The sequence below is a fragment of the Dromiciops gliroides genome, chromosome 1 (assembly GCF_019393635.1).
Source record: "Dromiciops gliroides isolate mDroGli1 chromosome 1, mDroGli1.pri, whole genome shotgun sequence".
NCBI lineage: Eukaryota > Metazoa > Chordata > Mammalia > Microbiotheria > Microbiotheriidae > Dromiciops > Dromiciops gliroides.
Window position 1 is genome coordinate 178,383,894 of NC_057861.1, and position 23,958 is coordinate 178,407,851.

The 23,958-nt window shown below is 34.2% G+C and overlaps 1 protein-coding gene across 1 annotated transcript in view; it reads right to left on the minus strand.

Annotated features, from left to right (window-relative positions):
* The window catches only part of DTNBP1 (dystrobrevin binding protein 1), a 192,859-nt gene that overhangs the window by 150,552 nt on the left and 18,349 nt on the right, over nucleotides 1-23,958 (minus strand). The window contains exons 2-4 of the mRNA XM_043979355.1: nucleotides 11,412-11,465; nucleotides 10,157-10,207; nucleotides 4,774-4,834 (exon numbers count right to left, since the gene is read on the minus strand). Of these exons, the coding sequence (XP_043835290.1) occupies nucleotides 4,774-4,834; nucleotides 10,157-10,207; nucleotides 11,412-11,465 (166 nt within the window). The remainder of the gene's footprint in view (nucleotides 1-4,773; nucleotides 4,835-10,156; nucleotides 10,208-11,411; nucleotides 11,466-23,958) is intronic.

A 23,958-nucleotide genomic window follows, 5' to 3' on the forward strand; every position in this document is an offset into this window, starting at 1 on the left:
CCACAGAAAAGATTTTGTCCATGTAACTATCTTTAACAATTCCTTACTAACTAAAGTTGACATCATCCTGCTCAAAAGGAAACTGACGTAATTCTCTTGATCATTCTTAACAGGCAGTGCTATAAACCTCAAATTATTGCTTATTCCAAAGGAGCTTAATCAAGAGAAGAGAAATCTAAGGGGCAGACCTAGAAACTTCCTCCAAATGTACCCTACCTTAAGAAAATCATATATTTGAACATCCAAATTTATCCCCTCCCCAAAAGGGATAATTGGGGTGAGCTCCCCTTGTTTATTTAGAAAGCAACTGAGTTTATAAAACTTTTACATACAACTTTTTGGAAACATGCTTAGCACATTCAAGTAAAACTAGAAAAGGCTTAAACTGCTACATTCCAAAGATACACTGACATATCCTATCCTAAGAGGTTTCTTAATTTACACTGATTTTTTATGATGAGCTGGTAAGGGTTCCAGACTTTTAGCACATGCAACAGATTCTGCTTTAGCATGAATAAGATTCCGTTTAAGCATAATAGGTTCATGAATTTAGAGCTCTGGAAGAGACTTTAGAAATGATCCATCCTTCATTTTACAGATGTAGAAATCTGGGACCAGAGAAATGAAGTGAATTGCTCAAGATCACAAGAGATATTTAGTAGCAAAGCTGGAGTTTGAACACCCTCTTTCTACTGTACTACAATGCCTCCTCTTTAGGCTGCTAAGGACTTAGAATAAAGCTGGCTATTCATTTGAGGAGCATAATCTTTTAGATAAACAATTTTTATAAAGTGGTTTATTCTCTTTTTATCAGCCAAAATCCACCTTCTCACTCTCCCATCTTTCCTTCTCACCTTGCCATCATCACCACTAATTGAGAACAGAAGAAAAATGAAAGTCATTAGAAATATGTAGTCAATCAAAACAATCAAAACAACTTTCCACACTGACTAGATCCAAAATAGATTTGCCTCATTTTGAGTCCTTCACCTCTGAAGGGTGAACATGTTTCATTGTTAGTCCTCTGGAATCGTGGAGGTAATTATACCAATAAAGAAAGAGTTCAGTACAATAATATTCTATAACATTTATATACCATAATTTATGCATCAATTCCCCAATTTATGGGTAGCCCCTCAGATTCTTGTTCTTTGCCATCTCAAAAAAGCTATAAATATTTTGATTATTAAATACTGAGTTTGTAGTACTTAGAAATTATCTTTCCCTTAATCTACCCTCCCTCAAATTATACCTTCTCTCCTTTTCCTCCTATTTCCTTGTTGAATGAAATGTATTACTATACCAACTGTTTTTCCTTTTTTTCTGACCAGTTCAGATGAGAGTGAGGTTCAAGTATTAACAGCTCCCCTCTCCCCCTTGTTTGTGTAGGTGTCTACCTGTACAATGAGATTATGTGAAATAATTTCCCCTAAATTTCCTTTCCCTGCCAGCTTCCTCCCTTGCCTACCCCCCATTCCCACCCTGTGTATTCTTCTTCCCCTTTCTTTCCATTCATTTCTTAAGATCAAGACATAATAGAGGCACTCTGGGCCTTGTCAAATTAGACTCCCTCTTATGATCCCGATGATTATAAGATTCAGAAAAAACACATGCATTCTCTCTCCATGTTAGAATCACCACTTCTTTTGTTGTTTACTCATGTTTATCTTTTTATATTTCTCTTTGTTCCTCTATATGCACTACGAAGTTTCCATGAAGCTTCAGTTTTTTCCTCACAAATTTTTGGAGGCCTCTACTTCATTAAAAATATTTTTTCCATCTGTGGGATAATAGTCAATTCTGCTGGGTAAATTGTTCTTTGTTGTAAGCCTTTACCCTCTCCCTTCTGAAATATTGTATTCTAAGCTCTCAACTCTAAATCTTATCTGATCCTGATTGTGGTTCTTTGGTACTTGAATTCTTTCTTTCTGGCTAATTGCAATATTTTTTTCTTTGACTTTGAAAATTTTGGCTATAATTTTCCTAACAGTTTTCATTTTCCAGTTTTCATTTCCATTTTCCCTCTTGTTCTAAGCAATCTTTGCAGGTTTTCATTTAAGATTTTTTGAAATATGATGTCTAGGTCTATTTTTCATCATGACTTTCAAAGGAGCCCAATGATTCTTAAATAATTTATACTCAGTCTGTTTTCCAGGTCAGTTATTTTTGCTATGAGATACTTTAACTTACTTTTATTTTTCAGTCTTTTAACTTGTTTTACTATATCTTCTATCTATTGAAGTCACTGGTTTCTATTTGGTTCATTCTCATTTTCAGGGAGTTTATTGCTTACGTCAACAAACATTTATTAATCACCTGCTCTGTGCTAGTGCTGGGTTTCTGTGCTAAGTAATGGGTAAGGTTTTATACCTCTTGTGCCAATCTAATTTCCTTTTCAATTCTTTCTTTCACAGCCCTATTTCTTTATGAGTCTTTTCCTCTAATGCTCCCATGTCACATTTTAAAATATTTTAAACTCTTTAAAATGTTTTTGCTTCATCTCTTCTAGGAATTCTAGCTGAATTTCTATCTAAGCTGTATTTTTCTTTTAGATTTTCTTGTAGACATTTTGGAATCATTCTCTTCTTCTGAGTATGTATCTTGAGTGTCTCCCTATCACCAGGAAAGATTTTGGGGGTGAGATTCTTTTTTTGTTGTTGCTCATTCTTACAGTCACACTTCTGAAGTGAATTTCTGGGATGATCCTGCTGCTATTTTCTTGAATTGTTGAATCCAGTATTATTCCAGGATCTCATGAACAGCTCATAATGGGGACTTGAAACTTTCAGTGCTCCCAGAGTGGTCTGATCTAGGGCAAAATCTGACTAATTCCCTTGTGTTCTAAGCTCTTCAAGCTCTTAAGCTGAGTCTGGGTCTAAGTAACCCTGGCTGTAGTTCCATTAAATTACGGCTGGACTTAGCTACTGTCAGCCAGCTGGAAAGCAATGCTGGTTCAAAGTGACAGAACTGCAGGGTCCCCTATAGTTTGGGATTCCTTCCTTTGTTATTGTGCTATAATCTTCAGCGTTGGCTAGAAACTAGAACTGAGACTCCCAACTCTGCTAAACTCCCTCTGTCAGTGACACAATAGCTGCCCGCTTCTCAACTTGCTATTTGCTCAGTTTAGGGTCCACGACTGCTCCTTACCCTAGAGCCACCATCCCTAGGTGCAGGTCCTTGCCTCAGTCCTCCCTGGATCTGTGACAGCTATTCTTGTACCCTGAACAAGTTTAGGCCTATCTGAGCTGGATTTGGAACCTCTTCTTGCCCTGATGCACCTTCTGCTGGCATGCTCCTCAGGGTTGTTTCCTGGTTAGATATTATCCTCAAAGTCTGTAAATGGTGCCCTGTCTCCCTATGTGGACCTAGACTGGAAAAATGACATTACTGATTTTTTTTCTTGGATTTCCAAATCAGGACTTGGTCTGGTACATTTTATAGATTTCTGTGGAGTTGTGGTGGAGAACTCACCTGTATTTCTCTGCTATGTCTTTTAAAAATCTTAATAAATATAATATTGACACAGAATTTGGAGCAATTGCTCTTCAAAGAGTAATGTGACAAATAAAAACATGATTTGTTAAAGCAGACTGGCATATTTCTAGAATTCTCTACTAAACACTCATTTTCCAAAAAGTGAAATTCTTAGTTAAATATCACCAAAGATTAGGGAGTACTGTCTAATTGTGAAACAAATCTTCTACATCCATAAAATAATAAGATTAGACCAGATATGTATCATCACCACCAAAAATCCCTTTTAGCTCTAAAATTCTGTGATCCTGGTAGTACCATTACCTCCAGGTACAATACATTGAATCCTGCTGAGATCATCAAAATAACAGCAATAAGTGAGAAAGAACATTTTCATTTGGGGCATGGGGTACTCTATTTTCAAGAAGTAATTTAAGCAGTGCTTTGGCAATTTTGATTAGATATGGACATAAAAAATCCTTTTCTTCAAATGTAGCTTAATTTGAAATTTTAATACTTTAAACATTTTAAGTATGTCAACAGTATATGTAGTTGAAAGAAAATATATTTTCATCACTAATATTTGTTATCATTTCTCACCATGAATAACTATGAGGGCATCAAATATAAGGTTGCACCTAAATTTAAACTCACTAATTTGAGCTATGGGGATAAGTAGTCTAAATTAAAGAACAATCAGTCACTGATTTTTTTTTTTAAAGAAAAGAATTCTCACTTTCAAGCACATTAATTAGGCTAACAAAGACAGTGAGTATAGAATCTTAGGAACTAACTTTAAAAAATAATTTGTAATTAAGTGCATAATATGTAAATGTTTCTCAAATGCATAAAATGATATTATTTCAACTAAATTGGACATAATCCCTTCAAATAATGCTTTCTATACACTTGCAGCATTTTCATAAAGATTGAACAAAGATAAACTTCAGTGTCCACATTAAAATAAATTCTGAACTGATAGACCCATATCAATGACAATTATTAAGTTTAAACATAAAAGTGGTCCTATGAACCAGACTGTCACAGAGACCATATCTAGGTAAGTCAAAAACTTGTTTGGGACCAAAAGGAGCAAATCAAAATTCTTTAAGCCAACAAGGACTAGTATACATCCCAAAGAGAATATTGAGATTATAAAAAGGAACTTTGTTCATTTATAATCATTTATTAAATTCCATTTCAGAAATTCTATATAAGGCATTTTAAAGGAAGAATTCTACATTTAAATACGTTCATCACTTATAATCTAAAAAAAACCCAGAAAAACAAATTCTCTACCTCTCCAGCACTTGCACACTCCTTTGCTCTTTTGTGAAGGGCAGCCCATGTATCTTCATATCTAAGAAAAAAACAATTATTAAGGATACATATTTTTTAGAAGCTTGAAAAAGTACACAATTACATGACCAACTATGCAGATCTAAATTAGTAGCATCATTCTCAGGGTAGATGTACATACACTCTCTGAAAGTAGCAGGAAGTTAAAGAATTTTTTCCCAATTTGAAATGGAAGATACCAACCTGGATAATGCAGACAGAATATATTCAGATCTATAGAGTTAAGGCAAAGTATAAAGTTGTCAATTATCATTTAATCTCAGCTACTCTAAGGAAACTTTAAAAGAGTTTAGGGTACTTTTAGATAATTCATGAACTGAATAGTCAATTATATTGCATAACTTTAAGGCAACTAGGTGGTAGAGTACTTAAGAGTACTGGACTTGGAAATCAATAAGGTCTAAGTTCAAATCTTGCCTGAGGCACTAACTATATGACCCTGGGTAAGTCATTTAACTTCTGTGTGCCTCAATTTCCTCATCTGCAAAATAGGAATAATGATGGGACCTAACTCACACGGATATTGTGGGGAATGAGATAACAAGTGTAAAGTATCTAGCAAATCTTAAAGTGCTAAATAATGCTATGATTATTATTAATATTATTGTTATTATTAGAAGAGATTATAGCTACATGAATCTCCAAATCCTAATACAAGCCTACAGACACTTAATAGTACTTGTTGTCTATACTTATCCAACTGAAATTGAATTGAAAATTCTAGATTTTACTTTAGTATACCAGACTGTGGGTCTATCCTAAATGAGAACTAAGTGCTACAAATTGATTCAGGCAATGCCATAGTGGTCAAATGGAATCCTCATCTGTAAAGAGCCTACAGTACATGTCCATGTGGCTATTCCACTGACACCTGAAACCCAAAATAGCCAAAACTTGTTCCTCTTTCTGACTTCCCTATTCTGTAAGTGGCACCAATATTTATGTTGTTTTTAACTCTTCCATCACCTTAACTTCTTCTTTTTTTTTTTTTTTGCAGGGCAATGGGGGTTAAGTGACTTGCCCAGGGTCACACAGCTAGTAAGTGTCAAGTGTCTGAGGCTGGATTTGAACTCAGGTACTCCTGAATCCAGGGCCGGTGCTTTATCCACTGCGCCACCTAGCTGCCCCCATCACCTTAACTTCTGACAGCCAGTTGCTGAAACCTATAACTTTACTTCAGTAATCTTTTACCTAAGTCCTCCCTCCCTTTTCCATTGGAATTCTACTAATACAAATCTTCATTACTATTGGCTCTTAATTAATCAGTGTGGTTACCTCTACTCTCTCCCTTGTCTAAAGCATGCCACACAAATGTGAAATTAATCTTCTGTATATTTGTATGATTAGCTGGAAGGGACTTTAAAGGGTCATCTAATCCAATTCCCTCACTTCACAGAGAAGTTAAGTGACTTGTCCAAAGTCACATATGTGTTCATTTGAATAGCAGGACTTGACCCCAAGTCCCCTGCATCCAAATCCAGCATTCTTTTCACTGAATCAGGCTCTGGTTATATTACTCCTCTGCCCCAAATCCTTCAGCTGCTCCCTATTTTCTACATCCTCATCATCACCATGAAGTCCCTTTCAGCTTTATAATTATAAGATCTTTCCTCTGCCTTTTAGCATACCTCAAAAAGGATATTATTTTGAATGAAAAAGAACTCTTTCTCTTCTTGTTCTACCCCCAGATAACTTTGCTACTAAAAATGATAACAATTGCCATTTATATAACACTTTAATTCTCAAATTGCTTTATGTACATTCTCACTGGAGCCTCACAACAACACTGAGAGGTAGCTTCAACCTCATTTTATCGCTATTTTGTAGATGAGGAAACTAAGGCTCACATAGAGTAGTTCACAGTCACACAGCTATTAAATGACAGAGGGAGAATTTGAACCCAGGTCTTCCTAATTTCAAGTCCAGTGTTCTTTCCACTATACCATACCACTTTGCAAGCAGCTTTTGAAATTACTGCTGAAAAGGTTACCAGTCCAAACCTAATATATTGCCAAATATGGAAACAAATTCAGAAAATGTCACCCTTTGAAATTAAAGGCAAAATAAAATCACCATAAAATGGATGAGATTAGCCTGCTATAGCAGTATTCCCGCCCCCCCCCCCCCAAGAAAGGTTTGGAAAATATACTGCTGGTAAGATTTTAGCATCTCCCAAATCTCAGCAAGGGACTAGGATGACTCCCAAGTTTCCATCAAAAGAATATGCCAAACTGTTACCTAATTAATTGTAACATGTTCAAGATAATTTGTCAAAACAGAAGGGTGACAATCTGCATGGAGCCTCAAAAAAGGCAAGCTAAAGATCGAGAATTCTTCAGTCTGTCTCAAGCTCTGTAATCCACTGTGAACAAATACTAGCAATTTTTAGGCAAAAAATTTTTCTAGAGTGGAAAAAGGCAATTAATTTATTCTAGCATTACAACGCCTTAAGATAATCTTGATTCTCTTACTCAAAATCCGTGAAGCAACCTTTAGATATTGAAATTTGGTTTCCTGAGTAAACTTAAATCAGAATCAAGCACATCAAATAATAGTCCAATGCCAAACCTCAGGCAATTTTTATTATAAACTAATAAACAGTAATTCTCAGTTATGAATCAGTCCCTTCTAAGTTTTAGTTTTCCCCTAAAGTCTGATAATTTCTGGGTGACCTAAAAGAATCAAGTTTCTGAATCTACAAGGTTAAGGATCACTCCCTTAACACAAGATATATGCCCCAAAGTGAAGATATTCCCATAAGGTGCTTCCTGAGCAGAGAACCAAAGTCTCTAACAACATCTTTCAAGTGAAAAAGTTTCAACTATCACACTTATATTCTAAGTTTACACATCTCTCTGCCCTGAATTTCAATTTTGAATTTTTAGCTACTTCTTTCCCAGAAAGTTTTGTAGAAGTAGAGAGATTAGGTTTATAAAAGAAGAGTGCACAGCCTTCTGCTACCAGAGAAAAGGAAAAGAGAATGAGTGATAAATAATGCTGAGAAATTTTAAGGATTGAGGGAAAGGATTTGATGGAACTTCTTTCATAAGGCCCAGATTTTAGGATCAAAGGATTTAGAACTTGAACTGGCAGGTATCCAATTCAGTTAATAAGCACTGGGGCTAAGGTTGTGGCCTAGGGCTAAAGGAAAGAGGAACATTGGAAACACTATAGAGAATTGGAGAAGTAAATTAGAACAGGGTAGCACCGGCAAGCACCAAAATGGATTACTCTGTTCCTGAGCTTTCCCCACTTGGTTCCTTTTTTAGGCTATTATAGTCAATCCTTTCCATCTTCATCTCTAAAAGCCAATCCAAATGCAACCTCACCCATGAAGTGATTCCTCAAGTCAATAACAACCTTTTATCTGCATATGGCCAAAATATCTTTGTTTTGCTTATGCCCAATGTGGTTATCATGTATTATGTTATACGGCAATTCATGTCACATGTCACATGACATGTCAGCATGTCACACACCCCCCCTCCAATAGACTAACCAGTATGAGGGCAGAGATAGTGCCTTAACTAAGTTTTTCATGTTTCTCAGTGAGGTACAGTACTCTATATACAATAGGGTATTAATAAAAATCTGTTGAATTAAATCAGCCCACACTTAGCATGTCTAAAATCAAAATCCTTTCTCTTAAGCCAGCTCCACCTTGAGTTCTCTGTTTCTTTCAATAGGACCATTATGTTACCAGACTCAAAAATCTGGAGCCAGCCTAGATGCCTTTGCCTTCCTCTTCTCACACATCTAGTAATTTCCCATCAATGGGAAAGAAGTAGATGGAAAAATTAAAAGGTTAACAGTGACTGGGTCAGAGTGCAATTTTCACATAATTTTTAAAATACTGACATAACATGTCCATACCTAAACCTATGACAAATTAATATTGATGGCAGAAAAATTAAGACAAGAACATTACTATATTAACATCATGAAGACATTACAATGTGAAGAACCCTGGACATCCTCTTATCAGTACAAATACATTATTAAAAATTGAGTGACAACACACAGACAGCTCAAATATTTTACTGGAATCCATGGATGATCAAGATTTCTAACAAACTGGATAGATCTTCTGTGGAAGACTTAGGGAAATGCATATGTAAGAACTGCATAGGGTGAGAAGACCAGGTTAGGCTGTAATCTGTACCCCCAGAGACTGCCAACATTTATGAAATCATGGTATTCCAACTACTGATCAGTTATGAAGTGTTCAATGTCTCTAAGGGGACAAAAATCTGAAATCTGGGCTCACAGCATATTAAAAATTGACACTTGAGGATTATTGCAATATACTAAAAAGAAACCTCAGGTAATAAGCAAGACGGAAATTTAGACTTAATATAAGGAAAAAACATATTAAGAATTAGACCTGTCCAAAAGTAAAATGGTTTGCCTAAGAAGGTAGTGATTTCCCTCTTCCACTTGTGGTCATCAAGCCATGGCTGGAATTCCACTTGTCAGGGATAGTGTAAAAGGAATTTTTTTTTCAGATATAGGCTAGACTGGGGGTTCTTTACAACTCTGAAATTCTGTGATTCTGTATTATTGTACCTGGAACATAACAGGCACTTAATAAATGCTTGTTGACGTGACTACAGTATAGTTGAAAATTTTGCTTTTAAAAAGCACCAAAACTTCTTATTGTAATTATTTTATAGCGCTTATCTCTGAAACTTCTTACTCAATTCAGGAATATAAAAATAGATTTTTTATACCAGAGAAGAAAAATGTCTTAGCCCTGAAAAACACAAAAATAAATCCAATAAAATAGCTAAAGAGAGAAATGCATAAGTAGGTATAGGTATTAAAAGGAAAATGAGTACAAATTATAAACAAAATATAACATAACCTTTCCCAATTCATTTCCTAGATGTTTTTCCATAACAGGTTAGTCCTATGTCATTGACTCACGAGTACAGAATAAACACACTTTGTTATTGAGTCTACACAAGATATCAACAGAAAATGGTAGAAGAGGATGTACATGAAAAAAATTAATAGCCTCAGGGTAGGAGCTAAAACGTTTGAGATATAATAAAAGTAGATTTTTCTGCCACAATAAGAAAATGAAAAGATGCCAGATAAAATATTAACTAATACAGATAATCTTGACCTGCCTAAAAACAAAGATTAAGTAATCTTTGTACCAAAAAGTATAACAAGTTTCTCAATGAATGTTTAGCTGTAGGCTGCTCCATTTTAATCTAATTCGCCAAATACTACTGAATTATACCTACAAGATATAAAATTTTAGAAAAGAAATAAAATAGCTAAAGGTAAAGCATTACAGTAAAAAAATGACACTTACCTGCTGAGTAGCTCGAGTCCAGCAGAGAACTTTGGCAAATACTGAACAGTTCTGTCAAAATAAATACTTAATTAACAAGACTACATATTCTTTAGAAAAAAGAAAAATAAGACTGAATTTTCTGATGTATGCTGTAACTACAAATATGAGAAGCTTGGCTTTGTCATCCATGAAATTAAAATTTTTAAATCAATAACTGCAGTTTCACTAAACCCTAAGAGAAATATGTTATAGTATGGTTTTATTTCTGTTAGTATAATGTCTCCAAGTCACTAATTCCCAAAGACATTGTTTTTGGCATCTAATAAACACTTCATTAGAACTGTGGTGTTACCAAAAGAAAATGTGCATGATTACAGTGTTTCTTCTTTAGGTTGGAAATGAAATCCAGACACATACTTTATTTTATGTTGAAAATGGGGGCAGCTAGGTGGCGCAGTAGATAAAGCACTGGCTCTGGATTCAGGAGGACCCGAGTTCAAATCCGGCCTCAGACACTTGACACTTACTAGCTGTGTGACTCTGGACAAGTCACTTAACCCCATTGCCCCGCAAAAAAAAAAAAAAAAAATTAAAACATCATAACCAATATTGATATATCTTCATGCAATTTCTAAAACTATTTACTTGCCAAGTGATATTTGTTATTAATGTGCTTTTCTGTAGTACAAAATCCCTCTTTTTCTTCTTAATTCTAAAATGAAAACTATGATAATCATCAGATAATATTCACTAAGGTTCTTTGAAATTAAATTAGAGAAAAACCTCCTAAATATATGAAAATCTATCTAATAATTTATCTAATAATACTACTTCATCAATAATTTTGGAAGATTACAGAATAAATTTTTAAAAATTGTTTTAATCTGTATTTACTCAGTATAAATCTCTCATACCCAAGAAGCATAAACTTCATTACATAACTCAGAGGTATCAAACTCAGTGGTAAGACTCAGGAGTGCAGGCTGAACCAGTTTAAAATATAATTGGAAAATGTTTAACAAAATAAATAAAAATACAACACAGCTAATGTAGATTTATGGCTTTTTAAGACAATATGCTTACCACAAGGATTGGTGTTTACTTGTATTTGACACTACTGATATAATTTATTACTGCTAGAAAAAAATTATAAAAATTTAGTTGGGTTGAAAGCAAATTAGTTGGGTTCAAAGTAATTAGTGAACAGTATTATCTAAAAATAAACTTAAAACTCATGGAAGGCTTCTAGAAAAAGAAATTTTAGCAGTCATACCTTTTTTTGCTTTTTACTTTTGCTTCTCTTGACTTGTCACTTAAAGACTTCAGCCTATAATTAAGTATAAAATCATATTATGGTATTTTTGTATTACTTGCAAAGAAAAGAAATTAGCTTTTAAATGAGATATTTCACAACACTACAATATTACTGTTTGATAAGCTCTGCCTAATTTTTAATTTTAAAAAACTTTCATCTGTTTATAAACAGCAAACCACCCATTTCTATAGAAAAAATTCTTATACTGTTCTCTCAGATTAACCATAATCCTTTTATTTTTTATTTAAATTTTTATTTTCAGTTCCAAATTCTCCACTTTGCACACTGAGAAAGCAAGAAAAACAAAATCTGTTTCAAACATGTATGATCAAGCAAAACAAATCTCCATATTGGTTATGTACAAAAGAAAAAAAAGGCTCAATTTGCATTCTGAGTCCATCATCTTTCTAACTGCAAGTGGGCAGCATGTTTCACCATGAATCTTCTAGAATTGTTGGTTATTGTGTTGATTAGTTGTTAAATCTTTCAATGTTTGTCTTTACAATACTGTTGTTATCACATACAGTCAATCTTCAACTTTTGTTGGGACAACATTCCTAGAAAACAGCGCAGAAGTTAAAAACATGAATACACTGAATCTCTGGGAAATGGGGGTTAGGTTCCTGTGCCCACCAAAAACTGTAATCTTTTACTAAACAGATAACTAAAAATTTTACACTTTTCTGCATACAATTCTTTATAACAAAACATTAATTCTGATAACATACATTTTTCTTAACACAGTAATAAACATGAAATAACCCATAAAATGCAGGGGAGAAGAGAGGCAACCCTGACAGGACTGGGAAAGGCAAAGGGCTGCAATGTGAAAAGAATCATGAGGTAAATAAGGGAAAGGGACAATGTGCCATCTCTAATCTCCCTTTCCGCTCTGTGCTCGAACTGTTCCTGATGAAAAGCACATGCCTCAGGGTGAGTCCCTAGCCCTGGTCAGAGCTCAAAACTCCTGCCCAGGGAGGCTTGGGGCCCAGCCTGGTGCAGCTCTCTGAGAAGCCTGGTGGCACAGGCCGTGGAGGACGCAGGATGCTTTCAAGAGCCAGCCAGAAAGCAGGGGTGACTACCATCTCATTTACCCACAGACTTAGCCACTCTTACTTTTTTTTTTTCATTTCCCTCTGGAGTGGATTCATGAACACTTTTACAAATACTTTACCCCTTTTTAAGAGTATAAACTTGCATGCATTGAACCTCTCATTTTTTTTCTTTACTATGCATAGCTGTGAACGTGTGTGGCTGCCAACACAAAAGCAAAAATGAGATTAGTAATAAAATCACACAAATTCTTGAAGTTATGAAAATTAAACCTGTGAATGAGGAGAATCAACTAAATTGTTTTGAGTCCTGTTCATTTTACCTTGCATAGGTTTATACCAGTTTGTCCAGATTTCTCTGAAACCATCTCCTTCAGTATTAGTATTCCATCACATTCATATACTATAATTAAGTCAACTATTCCCCATTTGATGGGCAAGTCCTCAGTTTCTAACTCTTTGCCACCACAGAAAGAAGTGCTATAAATATTTGTGTACATGTGTGCTTTCTCTCTTTTTTAATCTCTTTGAGGTACAGACCTAGTAGCAGTATTACTGGGCCAAAGGATATGAACAGCTTAATAGCTTTTTGGCCACAGTTCCAAACCGCTTTCCAGAATGGCTGTACCAGCTCATAGCACTATCAACAGAACATTAATGTACCTGTTTTCCTACAGCCACACCAGTGCATCCTACCAGGCACATGCTTTTCCATTTTTGTCAACTTTGCCAATATGACTGATAGATGTGGTATCTCAGATTTGTTTTAATCTAAATTTCTCTAATTATTAGTATTTTAGATTATTTTCTCATATGTCTATTGATAGCTTGGATTTCTTACCCCCAACCACTATCCAAACTGCCTATTCTTCACTTAGATCTGTCTTTATTTGTGTAAAAAGTGTTTTGTATTTATGTTCAGGAAATTTCCTATATATGTCTTCACAGGTAGTCCTCAAGTATTTTATACTACCAATACTTATTTTAAATGGAATTGCCTTTCTGTATTTTCCTGCTGAGTTTTATTGGCAATATACAGTAATGCTGATGATTCTGTGTGTTTATTTTATATCCTGCAACTGTGCTGAAGTTGTTGTTTCAATTAGTTTTTTACTTGACTCTTTAGAGCACAGGTCAGCAAACTATGACCGAATATCTGTTTTTATATGGCCTACAACTGAATGGTTTCTACAGTTTAAAATAAAGTTTTATGTTTATTACATTTTGCATTTTAAAATCTTTTTTTTAAAAAACCTAAAACATTCTTCTTTTGCAAGCTGTATAAAAACAGGCAGCAAGGCTAGATTTGGCCTGAAGACCTTGGTTTGCCAGCCCTTGGTTCTCTAAATAAATCATCCTAACAAATGTAAAAAGTAATAATTTTGTTTCTTCTTTGCCTATGCTCATTCCATTGATTTCTTTTCTTTTCTAATTGCTTTAGCTAGCATTTCTAGTACTATATCAAATCATAATGATGACAATATATATCCCTGTTTTATTCCTGATCTTACTAGAAAGGCATTTATTAAAGATAAAGCTACCTCTTGGTTTTAGATATATCCTATTATTCTTATTAAGGAAAGTTCCATTTATTCCTATGCCTTGAATATCTTTTGGGGGGGGCAACAGGGGTTAAGTGACTTGCCCAGGGTCACACAGCTAGTAAGTGTCTGAGGCCACATTTGAACTGAGGTCCTCCTGAATCCGGGTCAGTGCTCTATCCACTGCACCACCTAGCTGCCCTTGAATATCTTTTTTTAAAAAAGGAATGGGTTTTGTATCTTCTTAAAAGCTTTTCCTGCATTTATTGATATAATTATATGATTTTTGTCATTTTTGTTGTTAATGTGGTCAATTATGCTTATAGTTTCCCTAACATTAAAAATAAAAATACAGGACTTTCCCTTTTGGTAAATATATGAAGGATTTATTACATTCTTTGCCACAGCAAACTTCTCTTTTTATCCCTAAACCTAAACCAAAGGTTCCTTACTCTCTGTCTCATTGGTTGAGGCCTCGATATGTACAATCTTCCCAAAATAGCTCTACATATTTCCCCTTAACATGTTCCCCCTCCCGTTACATACACTGCATGTTTGAAAATGGTGACATTCTCTGCCTTTGGGGTGTTGGCAGTTAATATGCATTATTAGCTAATTTAAGTAAGTGCAGTACAAACTAGCTTTAACCTTTGTCACACTTGGACTAGCTAGACTACTGGCTTTGAGGCCCTCTTCTATAATCTACTTCTAGCAGCCTGTGAGACTCTCTTTTAGCCTTGAGGCCCCTTTCTGCAATTCTCCTTCCTTACCCAGACTCCCTCTCTGTCTTGTTTTTCTAAGATAACCTTTTTCTGGTGTGACACTATTTCATTTCTCTCACTAATATTGAATAAACCTCGCATTCCTAGTATTAATTGAGTCTGGTCATACTATAGAAACATTGTGATATGTTGTAGTCTCCTTACTAATATTTTATTTAAAATTTTTGGCATCACTATTCATTAGGGTTATTGATTGGGTTTGGTTTTTTCTGTTTTGACTCTTTTTTTTTTTTGGTGGGGAAATGAGGGTTAAGTAACTTGCCCAGGGTCACACAGCTAGCAAGTGTCAAGTGTCTGAGGCTGGATTTGAACTCAGGTCCCCCTGAATCCAGAGGTGGTGCTTTATCTACCGCACCACCTAGCTGCCCCGTTTTGACTCTTATTGGTTTAGTTATCAAGAGCATATTTGTGTCAGAGAAGGATTTAGGTGTGATCCTATCTTTTAGTAAGTTTTCAGGGTTTATATGATATTGGAATTAAGTGTTCTTTAAATGACAGAATTTGATTGGAAAATCAATTTGTCTTGTTTTTTTTTTCTTTGGGAATTCATTTACAGCCTGTTAGATTTCTTTTTCAAGGATAGGGTTATTTAAGTATTGTATTTCCTGTTCTGTTAATCTAGGCAATTTATATTTTTGTAAATACCCACTTCATTTAGATTGTCAGTTATATTGTCATGTAAGTGGACAAAACATCACTTAATAATTTCTTTTATTTCTTCTTCACTGGCTGTGAATTCACTTTTCTTTCATTTTTTTATAATGGTATTTAGTTTTCTTTCTTTTTAATCATTAGCCAGTGGCTTATTGATTTTCTTGTTTTTTTTTCCCTTCAAATAAAAATCAGCTTGTAGTTTTATTTATTGATTCAAAGGACTTTTTGCTTTCAATTTTGTTAATCTTTCATTTGATTTTCAGGATTTCTGTTTTGGCATTTGAAAGTTTTTATTGTTGGTTTTCTAGTTTGTTTTTTTTTTTAGGTAGGCCCAATTCACTGACCTGCTTTTTCTCTTTTAATGATGAAAGTGTTTAGATGTATACATTTCCCAAATACTATTTGGTTGCACCACCAAATTGTGGCATATTGTTTCATTGTTATCATTATCTTTCATGAAATTACTCTTTCTATGATTTGTTCTTTAATCCATCCATTCCCAACCTACTATAGTTTTACTGTCTTTTTCTCCCTGTAACTTATTTAACTTTTACTTTAAGAATTTAGATGCTATGCCTTTAGTATATTTATGTTTAATATTAGATATGTCAATGGTACCTCTCAGCAAAAAATAGTTTCCTTGTTTATCTCTTTTAATTAGGTCTATTTTTGTTGCCATTTTGTCTGACATGATTGTTATATTTGTCTTTAAAAAATTAAGGTGAAGCATAATAGATTCTGCTCCAGCCCCTTATTTTAACTCTATGTGTACTCTTTTGTTTCAAGTGTATTTCTTTTAAACAATTTATTATTGGATTCTGGTATCTAATCCATTCTACTTGTCTCTTCCACTTTATGGATATCCCCATTCACATTCACAGTTAGGAATGTTAAGTATGTATTTTTCATCATCCTATTCTCTTATACTTTTTATTCTTTTTGTTTCTCGCCCCCACTTTAAAGAGTTTGTTCTGAATAATCCCTCCCTTAATCTTAATAATAGCACCTACCTCCCAGGTTTATTATGAGGATCAAGTGAGATAATAATTGTAAAGCACTTAGCACAGTGCCTGGCACATAGTAAGTACTATATAAATGTTAGCTATTATAATAATTATTTTACTAATCTACCTTCTAATACTTCCTCCAGGGAGAGATATGTGGCATAGTTGATAGAGCACTGGCCCTGAAGTTAAGAGCACCTGAGTTCAAATCTCATGTCAGACAAATACTGGCTGTGTGATCCTGGGTTAAGTGACTTAACCTCAATTGCCTTAAATATTCAAGGCCATCTCTAGTCATCCTAATAATATATCTTGCCACTCAAGTCAGATGACTCTGTATAGGAAAGTTAGGCTGATGACTTTGCACAGTTCTTCCTCACTTAAATCTAATTCATTGCAAGTCAGGACATCTGTCATGGTCCTCTTCAAGAAAAAAGGACAAACAATAACAACCCCCTGCTCTTTCTTTTATTAACCTTTTTTATCTGTTTTCTCATCAGATTAAATGTATTTCTGTACCCAAAATGTATGTGTATGCTTCCTTCTTTTGATGAGTTCAGATGAGAATGATATGTAAATATCACTTGCTCCTCCCATCCCTTACTCTTTGGTTCTATAAACTTCTACTTATACACCTCAATTCTATGAGATAATTTTTCCCATTCTTCCTTTCCCTTTACTCTCATTTCCAGTGTATTCTTCTTCCTCTCCCTTCAGATTATTCTTTTAAGATAAAAAAAAAACCCAGGAAAATCACTACCATGCCTCTGTGTAATTACAGTCCTTCCATGACCCCTGATTATGACATAGTTCTAAGTGTATACATGTAACATTTCCCATTCTTATATATTGTTACATAGAAGAATGCAAATAGCCCCTTATGATTACTGGCTCATTTTCACTTTTTTTTTTCCTTCTCTTGACTCCTATATTTGTAAATCAAAATTTTCACTAACCTCTGGTATTTTCATCAGGAATGCTTGAAAGTTTGATACTGCATAGAGGTTCAGTGTTGCTAAACAAATTATTCTTGGTTGGAAGCTTATATCCTTTGCCTCCTGAAATAATATACTCCAAGTTTTCTGCTCCTACACTGTGGTGGCTGCTAAATCTTGTGTAATTCTGACTGACATCTCAGTACTTGAATTTTTTCTTTCTGGGTGTTTGTACTTTTTCTTTGGCCTAGTAGCTCTGGACTTTGACTGTAATATTCCAGAAAGTTTTCATTTTGTATTTCCTTAGGGAGGTGACTGGTGGACCTATTAAATTTCTACCTTGCCCTACTTTGCCTAGTTTTAAGAGATGGTCTGATGATTTTCAAATTATATTTCCTAATGATATGTTTTCTAGGTCTGTTGCTTTACTACAAAATAATTTTTATTGTCTTCTACAATTTCAAACTTTTGACTGTTTTAATATCTCTTATGAATCATTATCTTATATTTGGTTGACTACAATTTTCAGTTATTTTCTCGATTAATGTTTTGTAACTCTTGTTCTAAATTGTTAAATTTCTTTGCATATCTTTTTTTCCCATAGCTCTCATTTCTTTCTGTTTTTTTCTGCTGGGGAGCTGTATAGATTCAGAGTGACTGAACTGCTAGCTTCCATTTGGTCTGAGAATACTGCCCTGGTTATCCTACTGCAAACTTCGGCCCAGGGTAGAGCTTAGAACTTAATTCCTGCTCTCTTCTTGGTATCAGGGCCACATAGCTACTGTTTGTTTCTGAATTTATTCCCTAATTAGTATACAGATAGAGGGCCCACTGCTGAATCATTCCTCTCCATCATCCCTAGGCACTGGTCCTCTCCTCAATCCACTCTGCATCTCTGACCAAAACAGAATACTAACTCACAACGCTGTCAGATGGCACTAGTTTCTGTATTCTGTACTAGTTCAGACATACTCTTAAACCTCTTCCTGCCCCAGTCCCCAATGTCAGCTCTTTTTCAGTCTGGGCACTTCAGCGTTCCTGGCCAGATCCTATCCCCAGTTGTCCACAGGCCTCTCTGTCTCCTTAAGCTGATCTGGGCTGAAAAAATGACTCAGTGGATTTTCCAATCAGACTAAAATCTGATGCATTTTCTAGATCTTTGTAGAGATGTGGTGGAGGAGCTAGGCTATATTTCTTCCAGTTATTATTTCCATTTTGATTGTGTTTTGCTAATTCTTTTATTTCTAAGCATGATGACTTTTGCAGATAACAACACATACCAGACAATACCAGATCATTTATCTATCATCATTAGGTAAGGAGCAATTTAACATTCTTACTCCTTTATGTATCCACACTACATGTATATATTCATAAGTATGTGGGAACAAGCTTTCTTATGAACAGAGTAAGTCTTGTACCTTCTTCTTCTTAAGCATTTTCTGTAACCTCATTGCCTTCCAATGAGACTTCTAGCTCCTTTGCCTGTTAGACTTTTCACAACTGGCACCATCTTTTCTTTTCTTTTTTTTTTCTTTCTTTTTTTTTTTTTTTTTTTGTGGGGCAAAGGAGGTTAAGTGACTTGCCCAGGGTCACACAGCTAGTAAGTGTGTGAGGCCAGATTTGAACTCAGGTACTCCTGAATCCAGGGCCAGTGCTTTATCCACTGCGCCACCTAGCCGCCCCCTGGCACCATCTTTTCTAACATCACATATTTCAAATGTTGAACATGTTTCAATCGATGACTTGTATGAAGGCAAAGATGGTACACTTATAAAATCTACAAAGAAAACTACAAGGAATAGCTAACACAATAATAAGGAGACAAAAATATCAACAGGTTGGAATGATGGGCTTAACTAATAAGAAAGACTTGTCTAACTGTGGTAAAAAGTGAAAGCTTTTAACAGTCATTCCTTTTATTCCATTATTTCCCTTGAGATTCTTGGGGTTTTTTTTGTTCTTTCAGATGAACTTGGTTCATATTTTGTTTACTCTAAAAAACATTTCTTTAATATGGCACTGAATCTGTAAACTCATGAGGTGGTATCTTCATTCCTATCATGGCCCAACTATGAACAATTAATATCTCAGCTATGAATGACACCTACTAGTATTAAGTCTCAAAATATATTATAAAGTAGTAATTATCAAAATTATTTGGTACTAGAAAAAAACAGAATGATCAGTGGAACAGATTAGGTAAGGAAGACCCAGAAACCAATGAATATACCAGCATAGGAATCAATAAACTCAAAGACACTAACTGCTGGGGTAAGGACAACATAGTGGGACATGACAAAAACTGCTAGGAAAACTAGAAAGCAGTAAAGCAGAAATTAGGCTTAGACAAATACTTTATACAATGTGCCATTATCAAGGTCCCTAACACACCTAACTGATTCAAAGCAAAAAAAAATTACTACCATATTACATTCATTTTTAAAGTGCTTCCAAATTAAAATATGTTTAACACGATTGTAATGTATAACCTATATCAAATTGCTTATTAGCTTCAGGAGGAGGGAGGGAAGGAAGGATGGGAGAAAAATTTGAACTCAAAAAATATCTTTACATGTAATTGAGAAAAATTAAAAAATAAATAAATAAACAAACATTACAACACATGAAGAGGCCCAAAAGACCTATTACAGTGGAGGGAAAGAAGGGAAGAGCATTGTTTGAGTCTTACTCTCATCAGATTTGGCTCAAAGAGGGAATAACATACACTCATTTTGATAAAGGAATTTATCTTACCCTATAGGGAAGTAGAAGGGTAAGGAGAAAGAGAGAAGGGGGGAGAAGAAATAGTAGGGGAAAGGGGAAAGAAAAGGGAGAGGGGGCTGATAAAAGGGAAAGAAGATTGAGGGAGGCAGTGGTCAGAAGCATAACACTGGAGAGAAGGAACAGGGTGAAAGGAGAGAGAAAAGTATAAACAAAGGGGAAAATAAGATGGAGGGAAATACACAGTAACCATGACTGTGAACGTCAATGGGATGAACTCTCCCATAAAACAGAAGTGGTAGATTAAAAATCAGAATCCTACAATATGTTGTTTACAAGAAATACATGTGAAGCAGAGAGATACACACAGAGTAAAGGTAACAGGCTGCAGCAAAATATATTGTTTCAGCTCAAGTAAAAAAAAAAAAAAGAAAAGAAAAATCAGGGGTTGCAATTTTGATCTCAGACAAAGAAAAAGCAAAAATAGGTCTAATTAAAAGAGATAAGACCAAAAAAACCCCAAACAAACAAAAAAGAAATAAGGAAGGAAACTACATCTTGCTAAAAGGTATCATAGACAATAAAGTAATATCAATACTAAACATATATGCACCAAGTGGTATAGAATCCAAATTATTAGAGAAGTTGAGTTACACAAGGAAATAGACAGCAAAACTATACTAGTGGGGGGATTTCAACCCCCCCTCACAATTTGGATAAATATAACCACAAAATAAAAAAGGGCAAAGTTAAGGAGGTATATAGAATTTTAGAAATATTAGATATGATAGACCACTGGAGAAAACTGAATGGGGATCGAAAGGAATAAAGCTTTTTCTCAGTGGTACATGGCACCTACACAAAAAATGACCACATATTATGGCACAAAAACTTCACGCTCAAATGCAGGAAGGCAGAAATAGTAAATGCATCCTTAATAGATAATGATGCAATAAAAATTACATGTAATAAAGGGTCATGGAAAGATAGACTGAAAATTCACTGGAAATTAAATAATCTCATCCTAAAGAATGAGTGGGTCAAACAATAATAGAAACAATAACTTCATCAAAGACAATGACAACAATGAGACAACTTGCCAAAACTTATGGGATGCAGTCAAAGCAGTTCCTAGAGGAAATTCTGTATCTCTAAATGCTTACATGAATAAAATAGAGAAAGAGGAGATAAATTAATTGGGCATGCAACTAAAAAAGCTAGAAAAAAGTAGAAATTAAAAATCCCCCACTAAATACTAAATTAGAAATTCTGAAAATCAAAGGAGCGATTAATAAAATTGAAAGTAAGAAAATTATTGAATTAATAAATAAAACTAAGAATTTGTGTTATAAATAAAAACAAATAAAACTAAGACCTGCTTTTATGAAAAAAATAATAAAATTGATAAACCTTTGGTTAATTTGATTTAAAAAAAAGAAAGAAAACCAAATTACCAGTATCAAAAATGAAAGTGGTAAATTTAACACCAGTGAAGAAGAAATTAAAATAATAATTGCAATAATTAGGAACTATTTTGCCCAACTTTATTCCAATAAATTTCCGATAAGGGAAATATAGATGAATGTTTACAAAAATATAAATTGTCCAAATTAACAGAAAAGGAAAATGAACAAGCCATCAATGAACTCCCTAAGTAAAAAACTCCAGGGCCAGATGGATTTACAAGTGAATTCTACCAAACATTTAAAGAATAATTAATCCAAATACTATACAAATTATTTGGAAAAATGGGTGAAGAAGAAATCCTACCAAATTCCTTTTATGGGAAAATATGGTGCTGATACCTAAACCAGGAAAAGCAAAAACAGAAAGAAAATAATAGACCAATTTCCCTAATGAATATTGATGCAAAAATTCTAAAGAGAATATTAGCAAATAAATTACAGCAATTTATCACCAGGTGGGATTTATACCAGGAATGCAGGTCTGGTTCAACATTAGGAAAACTATCAACATAATCAACCACATCTTCACAGCATGACTAATGCAGAAATATGTTTCAAGTGATTGTACATATATAACCTATATCAGATTGCTTGCTTTCTTGAGAATGGGGGAGGGAGAAAAATCTGAAACTAGAAATCTTATAAATACAAAAGTTGAAAACTATCTCTACATGTAACTGGAAAATAGCAAAATACTTTTATAGGGAAAAACACAATCATCAATAACAAAACTAACCAAAATCATATGATTACAATAGATGCAGAAAAAAGCTTTTGACAAAATACAACACTCATTCCCATTGAGAGCATAGGAATAAATGGAGCTTTCCTTAAAATAATAAACAGCATCTACCTAAAACCATCAGCAAACATTATATATAATGGGGATAAGTTAGAGGCATTCCCAATAAGATCAGGGGTAAAAGAGGGATGTCCATTATCACCTGTACAATTCAATATTGTACTAGAAATGTTAGCTTTAGCAATAAAAGAAGAAAAAGAAATTAAATTAGAATAGGCAATGAGAAAACAGAACTATCATTCTTTTGTAGATGATATGAGGGTCTACTTAGAGGTTCCTAGAGAATCAACTCAAAAAACTACTTGAAACAATGAATAACTTTAGCAAAGTTGCAGGATATATACTAAACCAACAAAAATCACCAGCATTTCTTTATATGACCAACAAAGCCCAGCGGCAAAAGATAGAAAAAGAAATTCCATTTAGAATAACTATTGACACTATAAAATATTTGGGAGTCTACTTCCCAAAACAAACCCAGGAACTACATAAACACAATTACAAAACACTTTTCACAAAAATAAAATCAGATCTAAATAATTGGAAAAATATCAATTGCTCATGGATAGGCCTGGCTAATATAATAAAAATGACAAGTCTACATAAATTAACTTACTTATTCAGTGTCATACCAATCAATCTACCCCAAAATTATTTGATAGTTAGGAATAATAATAACAAAATTCATCTGGAAGAACAAAAGGTCAAGACTATCAAGGAAATTAATGAAAAAAAAAAAGCACAGGAATGTGGCCTAGCCATACCAAATCTAAAACTATATTATAAAGTGGCAGTCATCAAAACTATTTGGTATTAGTTAAAAAATAGTGGTTTATCAGTGGAATAGGTTAGGTACATGAGACATGGTGGTAAATAACTATAGTAAGCTACTGTTTGATAAACCCAAAGACTACAGCTCCTGGGATAAGAATTCACTATCTGACAAAAACTACTGGGAAAACAGGAAAAAAGTATGGCAGAAACTAGGAATAGACCAATATATTACACCATATACTAAAATAAGGTCAAAGGTCAAAATGGGTACATGATTTAGACATAAAGGGTGATACCACAGGCAAATTAGGAGAGGAAAGAAGAGTTTACCTAACCACATCTATGGAAAAGGGAAGAATTTATGACCAAACAAGAGATAGAGAATATGCAAAATGGACCATTTCATTACATTAAATTAAAAATATTTTGTACAAACAAAACCAATGCAACCAAGATTAGAAGGAAAGCAGAAAACTGGTAAACTTTTTTATAGTCAGTATTTCTGATAAAGGCCTCATTTCTAAATATATAGAGAACTGAATCAAATTTATAAGAATACATGTCATTTCACCAATTGAGAAATGGTCAAAGGATATGAACAGGGAGTTTTCAGATGAAGAAATTAAAGCTATCTAGAGTCATATGAAAAAATGTTCTAAATTGCTATTGAATAGAGAAATGCAAATTAAAACAACTCTGAGTTACTACTTTATACCTACCATATTGGCTAATATGACAAAAAAGGGAAATAATAAATATTGGTGAAGATGT